Below are 11,098 nucleotides of genomic sequence, written 5' to 3' on the forward strand. Positions count from 1 at the left end.
ATAGCCATTGCCTTTATATCCTTAATTTTCACTCTAACAGGAATTTAACTTGGAACCAGGCCTGGAAAACACAAAAATTGCTAAAGGAATCTAAAACCAAATGGTGTCAATCGTTAATCGTTAGTTAAATAAGTAGTCAGTAAATATGAATTAAGAACTGACCCCAAACCTGCAAACATTGACATGAGGGAGAAACTAGTAAGTAAACCTCATGCAACCATGTTTGGTCCCTCTATCATTCTCTCTTTGGTCCGAGTGAGAAAATCTGATGACACTACTCCATCCCTCACAAAAGAAGCTGAAGAGAGAGTATAAGCAGAGGCACTGAGCACCAACAGTGTATACAGTGTCTCGGTAACACATAATATACAGTATATACACACAAAAAGCATTTAGTGGCATATCTACCATTTTAATACAAGAATAGTCATCATTTTAGTTACATTACAAGGCAAAATATAATTGGTCATGTATGTCTACAATACATTAAGATTGGTTAAACAGTTAATGACTGTTTAGTTAAGTCTGTTCGTGCATCGAGCACGTGCATACACAAAAATATACAACTGTCACAGAGCAAACTAACCTTGGCACCCACACAATCAAATAATTAGACATTTACAAATACACGGACACACTGGACAGATGCATTGCTGGTTCATTACTTCTACATCAATCATAATGTAGAAAATGACATAGTCAAGTGCAAAAAAATAAAAAATGTGAGTGTATCCTACAAGACAACAATCAACAGAAAACCTGAAAAGAACTAAAGGCAATAAGTCTACATTTTGTCATGATCCTCACAGTGTACACACCTGATCTGAAGAAGGCAGTATCTGACAGAGTTTATAATAGATGTATCAAGAAGAACGAGGAAAGATTAGCCAGTCAAACTGACAAAGTTAGAATAGAAATGACAGGAAGAGTGGTGGGGTAAATATTACAACTAAGGCAATCCAAAAGCCTGTTAGAGGATACAAGAGATTGGAGGTAGTTCTAAAGGCGGTGGGTACAGAGGTGTTTTTTTTTCTCCAAAATATTATCTTCACATTCAGAAAGAGAACTGCAAAATTCGGAACTGAGACCATATTCAGTTTTTCACTTCATTCCTTTTTTTCTTCATTTTGTCCTAAAGCTATGCAAATTTGCACTCAACAGCATCAGTTGTTCAACAGACAACCCTAATGATGACTTTAACTGCTTAGACTAAAAGGTTATTTAAGCTAAGAAAAATCGAATGAAAGCCAAGAGAAAGCAGCAGGTAAGTCGGAGTCCATTAATTGTCATATTAGTTGTATAATCACTTTTGGCTAGATTTCTTCACACACTGGACTCTTCCAATTTTCAACACCTTCTGCATGAATGATCCATCTGGACCCAGAATCTTTCCTCCTGAACACTTAACTGCCATTCCGGCATTAGAAAGACAACTGCTGCATAATTTAGCTTTGTTCCATCTCCAGCATAGCTGAGTCAGCTTAAAGATGGCTTAGTAACTAACAAGTTTTATAAGGTGTGTTTGAATACACAAAACCATACAATGCAGACATACCTAGGACCAAGTGTGAGAAAGGCTTGTGTGTACAGTGACATAAAAGCACCTGAATATTAAGACTTCAGCAAGTCTACATCAAGCACCAACCATCTTTACAACAAAACAAATGTTACAAAGTACATGTTCACAACACTGGAATTTCCTCTTCATGGTGTATTTTATCAGCTAACAAACACACACCCTGCATTGTCTGTCGGAAGATGGTCAAGACTTGTAGTATAGACCACAACAAATACACAAAACACACACCCAACCAGCATTCTCCCACAAACACAAAGATTCTTGATTACCATATGATTACTGGAGTTTTCTGGTCAACTGTTGGTCTCCTATGGATTAAGATCAGTGAATACATAAGTATATCAGTAATACCACTACCATAACCATTCTGTATGAATAGTATTGCTACTATGCAGTCTCTACTCAGAAATGCACTTAAACTGTCTGTATAGAAAACAGTGAAATGAGGATGAGTTAAGAATAACTAACAGACATGTACAGCAGGCCCATGGACTGTATATTGAGTGCCTCTGGTTTTTCCACTCAGTCTACCCAGTTGACACTTGATATAGTTTTTTCCTCCTTGTATATAGGTGCTTGTGTAGCTCTAATAGCCCGACAAGCAGAGAAACAATTACACAGGACCAAGTGCAATACAGAGTTGTGATAGTGTTATCAAATACAATACAGGTCTGACTGTGATGCTCTCAATGATGAAAGCCAAACAAAATACTGAACATAGAGAAAGATGGTTTAAACAGGTCCAGACACTAAATGTATGATCTTGTTAAACTCGACAGTGATGTCCATGTGTTGATAACTGAAGTTCTGATGTTAAACCACCACAGGTTCTCTTCATCCAAACACATCTTCAGTTTGTACCTCTGCTGTTAACGTGACGTCTGTGTTGGAATGGTCAGCCTCTGAAGGTTTTGTACTTATGCATTGCTGAAAGGTTAAATAAGGCATGCCAGTAATCTGTGCATGTGTATGAGAGTTTATTGTGGCAGCTCTGGCAGTCCAATTCTACTTTCAGTCTGCATGGCCACCATCCTTCAGCAGGAAGCCCATGTACCTACCAACCAAAGAGAAAACAGCCCCGGTTTATCCTCAAACAATTCTTGCATTTATTAGAATAAGCAAACTAAACAAAGCAAAATGGTGTACTGCACCATTTTGCATACGCTGACTGCTGTAATAATAAAAGACTACAAGCCACTGACAGTCATTAACCAGATTTCTTCACGATTAATATTTAAAAACCACAAAATGAACACATTAGCATGTCTGTCCTACTTCCACAAGAAGCTGAAGAAGTAATACAAAGAAGTAATAAAATAAGATAGGTAGTTGTACCTGTTAGTGAGGAAATCACAGGTGGGTATCGAGCTGACAGCCTGGTGTATATTCATGCCTGAGATTTCTCTAGGAACTCTGGGAGAAAAGGAAAAGTAAAGAGAAGGAAACCAGTGAGAAAAAGACAGAAATAAAGATTCATGTCCATTGGGTAAATCACAAAACAACAGGGCTTTTAAAATTCTGTATTAAAACACATTTAGACGTTTTAGCTATATCCGAAAACCTTAACTATTGAAAACTTTTTTGTTTTTTTTATAAAATATGTTGCCACCTATTTTATTGTAAATCAGTTGGACTGTGCCCATGGTTCTCAACTTGGAGGGCGATCGGTAGGGGGGTGCAAATTGTTTTCAAGAAACAAAAAACAGGCAGGACATCATTTGGGTACTAGTTTATTGCATTTCAATAAAAGAAAGAAAAAATAATCTGTATGTTCTTTTTGCTGGGGAGAGGCGGAGCTTAGCCTCCCTTTTATCTAGCTGTCAGGCTGAGAGCCAGAGATTTAACAAGGTCTTGGATAAAGAGATGCGCCCTTCATCCCAATTTACATCATTCATATGCGAATGTTTTTAGAATGCAAGATGAATGTAATGCAACATGTTTTACATGTAAAATAGTCCATGTTAGTACAGCCTAGTTCTCTTGTTCAAAGTAGTTAGTGTGTTCAGAAACATTTTTAATCATTCATGTTCCATACCTGTCCGTTATGTAGTTTTATAAAAGTCATAAAAATAATTTTTTAAAAATCATAAAAAGTTATGAAATGTAATTAAAAAATTGCAAACACACAAAAGCAGTTGAGAACCTCTGGTCTATGTTATGAAGCATGCATTGGCATGCACTGCACCACTACATTTAGGCATTCAACTACACTGGAAAATGGTGGACAATGTCACAGCAGAGAAAACTGTACAATGGGATCACTTCACTATACAGTACTGTGTAAAAATCTTAGGCACATGCACAGAAATGCTGTAAAGCAAAGACGCCTTCAATTTAAAAAAACAAAAAACTGTAAGGTAGTAGTAAATATCATAAACTAAACAAAGTCAATATTTGATGTGACAAAAAAAAAAAAAAAAAAAAGTGGTCTCAGGTACAATTTGTGCAGTTTGAGAAGTTAATTAACTGGTAAGTTTTACTGAGTTTCTTGGAGAATCTGTCACAGTTCTTCTGGAGACTTGCTTATCTTTTTTTTGCATGCAGAGTGGTTTGTTACATAATATGTTGCTTTCTTTACTGAAATAAACATTTTTTTGTAACATTTAATTATTTGTTGTAGTGTAATGTTTGGAAATATACAATGTTTTGCCAGTTTAAAATTGACTTATAAATGTGTACAGACATAAAATAAAATCTCTAACAAAATGTTTACAAAAACCCCCCAACTTTTTATGCACAATGCTGCACATCTGGTAATGGCCTCCTGACATAACTTGTGTTCTGATGCCAACGTGAGAAACAGTGGAAATGTCCTGGGTTGAACCATGTTTATTATCCTACCTTCCTGTTTTTCTAGCTGTATCACAAATTTATCATCATATTTATCAACCCTTCCTACCTTATCATTAAAAAAAAAATCATCTTGTGCCACTTTGTTCAAAAAGTCAGTAGTCTATATGAAAAGAGCAAACATGGTCTTAAATGAATGATTAAATCATGAGATGAATGTTTCCTCTCGTCAAAAACCAATTCACTCCATGAAGTCAAAATAGTTTTTGGGTTTTGTTTTTTTAAATTAAAATCAGGCTTTTGCATAGTTTATGCATGTATACTGCATGAGAAAACTAATGTTAATAATTCATTTATGTGGATCAGAATGTGCATTATGCAGTGCTGGGCAATAGCATCACCACAAGCAGCGAAACTATTTGAATCAATCACGTTCAGTGTAGTATAAACTATTTTTAAAAATGTTTTTATTGTTTAATCAGTTCATTGTCTTAACATATAGATGTAACAACAAATTGAGATGCACCAAAATACATTTTTAATAGTTTCTGCTTGCTTAGAGGGCTAAGTTGTTGATCTAGTCATGAGGTACCTACAATTTCCCATTCACGTATATAGCAATGATATAATCAACCATTTATGAGAAGATGAAATAAATTGCCACAATGAATAGGACTTTGCTAACAGTCTGGTTGTGTGTGAGAGATAAGAGAGACAGACAGATGATGATGCACTCATGTGTGTGACTGGGAGCGATTGAGGCAGAGATCTGTGTGAATGTGTATGAGAATCTGGGTTGTGTGAGAGCAACCCTCCTGAGAATGACATCAAACAGAAATGCTGACCAAGTACTCAGCCTCATCCTTAAACTGGGTTCCTGAATAACAAATAAGCTCATGTCTGTTGGCTCCTGCTTTACACACATAGCTTCTCTTTCCAGACACCACCATCTCCCTCCCACATATTTTTGTTGGGATCCCAATCCTGATGCACACCTCTACTGTGTGTTATTGCAGGTAATAATGCAAAATGTGCAATGCATATTTATATTAAAAAAGGGCTCTGTGTAGGCAACTTGAGTTCTTCACACCAACCTTGGCAAACCATGTCTTCATGGACCTCACTTTGTGCACAGGGGCACAGTCATGCTGGAACATGTTTGGGCCCCTTAGTTCCAGTAAAAGGAACTCTTAATGCAAAAGCATACAAAGACATCCTACACAATTGTGTGCTTCCAACTTTGTGGCAATCATTTGGGGGAAGGCCTACATAATCAATGTTATGGTACGGTGTCCACTTATGACCATACAGAGAAATTATGCTTCCAGAATTGTTTGACCTCCTTGATTACCTCAACAGGTCAAGGGCTTGTACTGTGTCCATGAACCATTAGACACAGGAAAAGATAGATAGATGAATAAACACAAACATATTTGATGATGCTTGGATTGATGAATACATGAGATTATTGCAGGGGTGCACATACCTGTTTTGAGGCGACTTCCCATAGGCAGTTGCTAGTGATTCTCTCAGTATCTCGCTGGCAAACTGTTGTGTAGCCTGGAAACAAATGGTTTTATACAAATTACAACACAGCCCAGGTTATGTCAATAAAGATTAAATACTGTTCATTATTCAGCAGCTTCTTTTTTCTCCAGAGAGAATGCAAACGTGACTGTCTTTTCAAAATGTGTGCCTCCTCTGACAGACTCCTGCCATTTGACTGCGGCAGCAGAATCACTGTGTCATATATGCCATAACCTCACAGTGAATTCAGAAAGGCTCTGGAGAAGAACATGCATGTGCAATAAGAATCATTAAACAGGTGAACTACTTATTCGCTGGCACCAAATTCAAACATGAAACAAATAAAAAACATTGAGAAACTCAGCATGAGGATCTTGCCTAATGGTAGTTCTGTATTACATGTGGTGAAAAGTACACCAAAGCATGCACTATCTTCTTCGTTTTGTCACTGTTGTCTGTGCTGAATATATTCAGAATCAAGACAGAACTTTGCTCATAATTAAAACATATTTCACAGGAAATCTCCAGATAACTAACTTTGGCCTGCGACATATTATTCGGTACAAGCACGTCTGTGTCATTACTATAACAAATGTTTTTTTGCAAACTAATGAGAATAAAGTCAAAACAAACTAATCATATTTAATTACAAATTTATTCATCCAGACACAATGAAATTTAAGATTTATTTCTAAGACTTAGAAAATGAACTAGATTTAGCCTGGTGCAAAGCCATTTAAATATTTTAGCATTTATTTATCCACAAATTTAATAAAATCTTCTTAAATTACATTAAACCAAATTCCCAAATATTTAACATTGCAGATATGCAATTAAGTCATATAGACTAACTCACTCAGTATTACACAACATAAAATACAAATGAAGGCACAGCTAAGGCAGAGAAGTCCCACTGTCCCAAAAATATCTACCTTGAGAATCATGGCTTCCACTACTGGAGCAAAGACATTCCTCTCCACTTCAACTGGCTGGAAACTCACACTAATCTGAAAGAGAGAGGTGATAAAGCATGAAAGAGCGACCTAGATTATTAGCAGAGTTAAATTAAGTCTCCTGCAGACAGATGTATATTTTTGCTTGAAAGATTGTGAACCCTTTAAAATTTTCATTATTTCTGCATAAATATGACTTGAAGCATCATTCATTTTAACACGGGTCCCAAAAATAGATAAAGAGAACCCAAGTAAACAAAAAATTTGACTTTTATTTATTAAAGAAAATGGTCCAATATTACATCTGAGAGTGGCAAAAGTATGTGAACCTTGCTTTCAGTGACCCCCTTGTGCAGCAATAACTGTAACTAAATGTTTCCAGTAACTGTTGATCAGTCCTGCACATCGACTTGGAGGAATTTTAGCCCATTCCTCAGTACAGTATGGGCTAAAATTCCTCCAAGCCTATGTGCAGGTCTGATCAACAGTTACTGGAAACATTTAGACTTGCAGCATGATCCTTTTTCTCTTTGGATTCAGTTCATGGACTGATGTCCTGACATTTTACTTTAGAATTCACTGGTATAACTCAGAACTCATTGCTCCATCAATGATGGCAAGCAGTCCTGGCCCAGATTCAGCAAAACAGGCCCAAACCATGGTACTACCACCACCATGTTTCACAAAAGGTTCTTATGCTGGAATTCAGTTTTCCTTTCTACAAAAATAATAATTCTCATTTAACCAAAAGGTTCTATTTTGGTCTCATATATCCACAATCCCCCCCCGAATAGCCTTTGACTTGTCCACATGATCTTTAGCAAACTGCATACTGGCAGCAATGTTCTTTTTGGGCAGCATTGACTTTCTCCTGGCAACCCTGCCATGTAAAACATTGTTGTTCGGTGTTCTCCTGATGGTGGACTCATGAACATTAGCCAATGTGAGAGAAGCATTTAGTTGCTTAGAAGTTACCCTGGGCTCCTTTGTGACCTCGTGGACTATTACAGGTCTTGCTCATGGAGTGAGTGACATCTTGAATTTCCTCCATTTGTACACAGTCTGTCCGACTGTGGATTGGTGGCATCCACACTCTTTAGAGATGGTTTTAGAACCTTTTCCAGCCTGATGAGCATCAACAACTCTTTTTCTGAGGCTCTCAGAAACTCCTTTTTTCATGCCATGATACACTTCCACAAATGTGTTGTGAAGACTTTGATAGATTCTTTGAATAAAACACGGCGCTGTTCTAAAAGATTCACAAACTTTCAAGCAGCACAGTAGTAACAATAGAACAGACTGATCTAATGATTGTCTGAATGATAATCACCTGCTCTGCTGTGTCTCTGACAAACTGGGAGGAGGGACATAACCCTAAGAAGTATTTGGGCTCCTCCTCTGTCTCCTCCTGCTCCTGCTTGACCTTGACCCTGCTGCTGTGGACCTCTTTGACAGCAACAATGTCAACAGGCTCGGTGTCTTCCTCTTCTGGCTCAGTCTTCAGAATCCTCTGCAACTGCTCAAGACGCTGGCACAGTTCCTCACCATCTGTCAGAGTAGAGGGACACTCTATACACATAGACACACACACACACACACACACACACACACACACACACACACACACACAACCAGAGTTCTTACAGATTTTATAAAGTTAAATAGATATTCTCCAGAGTAGCACAGATTAACTTTATAATTACACTTAGTGATCTCTTTATTAGGAGCACTTTCCTGTCACCTAGTCATAGACAATGCTGAGACAACACACCTTTTAACAATACAAAGTAGAGATACTAAATTTCTCAGTCCATACCTATAGCCAATTATTCAGCGTGATATCAGCCGATATTGATAGTTCTGCATTTTATGCCTTCTTTTAAATTAATAATAGTTCCAATTCCACAAAAATAAAATGCAAATAAAACGTTATTCTCTCCATATCAACACATTGTTTCACAGTAACTGGTCTCGAGCAGAAAACACATTACTCTAACATTAACACATGAACTAAATTCTGAAGATTAAAGTAAGATTTCTGAACTTATTGAATGTTATTAATTCATATTAACATTGACTGAATTCTAAAAAACCTGTTAGTCTCACATTCACTCACCACAAACACAAGCATTTCTACTTCATCACTGAACATCACACTGGCCATATATAATATAGACTTTTTATATATTAACATTAACTGGATATGAAATATACTACTCTACAAATATATTTTCTGTGCAATAAATACTTTTTTGTCAACTCATCTTCATTTAAATCTTTCAACGGTGTACTGGCCCTTTAATTCAACTCGAGCAGCGTGGCAAATTTTTTTTTGACTTGACGCCGAAACTCCCGCTTCACTGCTGTTCACTTCCGGTGTAAAATTTTTTAAAAGTGCAGAGATTACAGAGCTTACAAACTGCAGTTTTGTCATCATTCCACACAAAACACATCATCTTTACACACAGCATGAATCCGATGCGTTTTCCTGCCCTCTTTTGATTGACAGGATACAATCGGCCCTGAACATCGGATGTTTTTAAACTATCGACTGATGGCCCATAGTGTGAAAAATAGCCTTTATCAGCCGACACGTCGGTGCATCTCTATGCAAAGTGTTTGTTACACTTTTGCAATACAAAGTGTTTGCTATTTTGTCATTAGGATTATTTTCTTTCAGTGCACCAAGTTGTGATAATGATCAAGACAGTGTTTTCAGTGTGCTCAGCCCTTAATTTTATGACCACAGACTGTAATTTTCATGCCTTAGCCACTTCAAGCTGAACTGACCAGCCAGTTAGGAAATGGTTAGCTATCTTTTAATAGTCATACATGTGAAAAGCATATTTCTAAAATATTCAGCAGACAGATTAAACATGGAGGGCTCAATGCATAGAGAAAACCCTTGGGTACAAAACACACACACAAGAACAGACACACGTGTGCACGTACACGTGATGAAAATAATTAAAAGATTTAGTTGAAACAGAGGATCAGCATCCACTTTGTAAAGCTCTGCTGATTAATCCGTGTCCCTGCAGTAGCAGATTTACAGACATGCACAGGCACTGGGCTCCACAACTACACAGCATTTAAAAACTCTGGCCTCTGCAATTAGTTAATGGAACAAAGGTCAGGATAAAATGCTCTCCAATTAACAGAACAGCAACTGCATTGCAAAATAACAATCATAATCACATTCACTGTGAGCACTGAGGAGACTGGTCAAGCCCATATGTTCTCACCGAGCGCGCTGTGCCACCTATCAGTATTACACCTTAACGAAATAAAAAGGGAAAACAAAAGTGCGACAAGGGCTAAAAGTCCATTCCAGCAGATCAGATTAAATCTTGATCCTACACAAATTAGACAAAAGTCATAGGACTAGTACAACAAACAGCTGGTTTACAACTGGTAATACAGTGAGGGAAAAAAGTATTTGATCCCCTGCTGATTTTGTACATTTGCCCACTGACAAAGAAATGATCAGTCTATAATTTGAATGGTAGATTTATTTGAACAGTGAGAGACAGAATAACAACAAGAAAATCCAGAAAAACGCATGTCAAAAATGTTATAAATTGATTTGCATTTTAATGAGGGAAATATGTATTTGACCCATCTGCAAAACATGACTTAGTACTTGGTGGCAAAACCCTTGTTGGCAATCACAGAGGTCAGACGTTTCTTGTAGTTGGCCACCAGGTTTGCACATATCTCAGGAGGGATTTTGTCCCACTCCTCTTTGCAGATCTTCTCCAAGTCATTAGGGTTCAAGGCTGACATTTGGCAACTCGAACCTTCAGCTCCCTCCACAGATTTTCTATGGGATTAAGGTCTGGAGACTGGCTAGGCCACTCCAGGACCTTAATGTGCTTCTTCTTGAGACACTCCTTTGTTGCCTTGGCCGTGTGTTTTGGGTCATTGTCATGCTGGAATACCCATCCACGATCCATTTTCAATGCCCTGGCTGAGGGAAGGAGGTTCTCACCCAAGATTTGACGGTACATGGCCCCGTCCATCGTCCCTTTGATGCGGTGAAGTTGTCCTATCCCCTTAGCAGAAAAACACCCCCAAATCATAATGTTTCCACCTCCACGTTTGACGGTGGGGATGGTGTTCATGGGGTCATAGGCAGCGTTCCACTTCCTCCAAACACGGCGAGTTGAGTTGATGCCAAAGAGCTCCATTTTGGTCTCATCTGACCACAACACTTTCACCCAGTTGTCCTCTGAATCATTCAGATGCT

The 11,098-nt window shown here is 37.8% G+C and overlaps 1 protein-coding gene across 2 annotated transcripts in view; it reads right to left on the reverse strand.

Annotated features, from left to right (window-relative positions):
- Positions 1 to 391: 391 nt before the first annotated feature.
- The window catches only part of yeats2 (YEATS domain containing 2), a 59,551-nt gene continuing 48,844 nt past the window's right edge, over positions 392 to 11,098 (reverse strand). For both annotated transcript variants that reach the window (XM_053673559.1, XM_053673558.1), the window contains exons 27-31: positions 8,180 to 8,418; positions 6,829 to 6,903; positions 5,856 to 5,929; positions 2,915 to 2,992; positions 392 to 2,633 (exon numbers count right to left, since the gene is read on the reverse strand). In XM_053673559.1, coding sequence (XP_053529534.1) covers positions 2,591 to 2,633; positions 2,915 to 2,992; positions 5,856 to 5,929; positions 6,829 to 6,903; positions 8,180 to 8,418 — 509 coding nt within the window. In that variant the 3' untranslated portion in view covers positions 392 to 2,590. The remainder of the gene's footprint in view (positions 2,634 to 2,914; positions 2,993 to 5,855; positions 5,930 to 6,828; positions 6,904 to 8,179; positions 8,419 to 11,098) is intronic.

The sequence above is a fragment of the Ictalurus punctatus genome, chromosome 20, assembly GCF_001660625.3.
Source record: "Ictalurus punctatus breed USDA103 chromosome 20, Coco_2.0, whole genome shotgun sequence".
Taxonomy (NCBI): domain Eukaryota; kingdom Metazoa; phylum Chordata; class Actinopteri; order Siluriformes; family Ictaluridae; genus Ictalurus; species Ictalurus punctatus.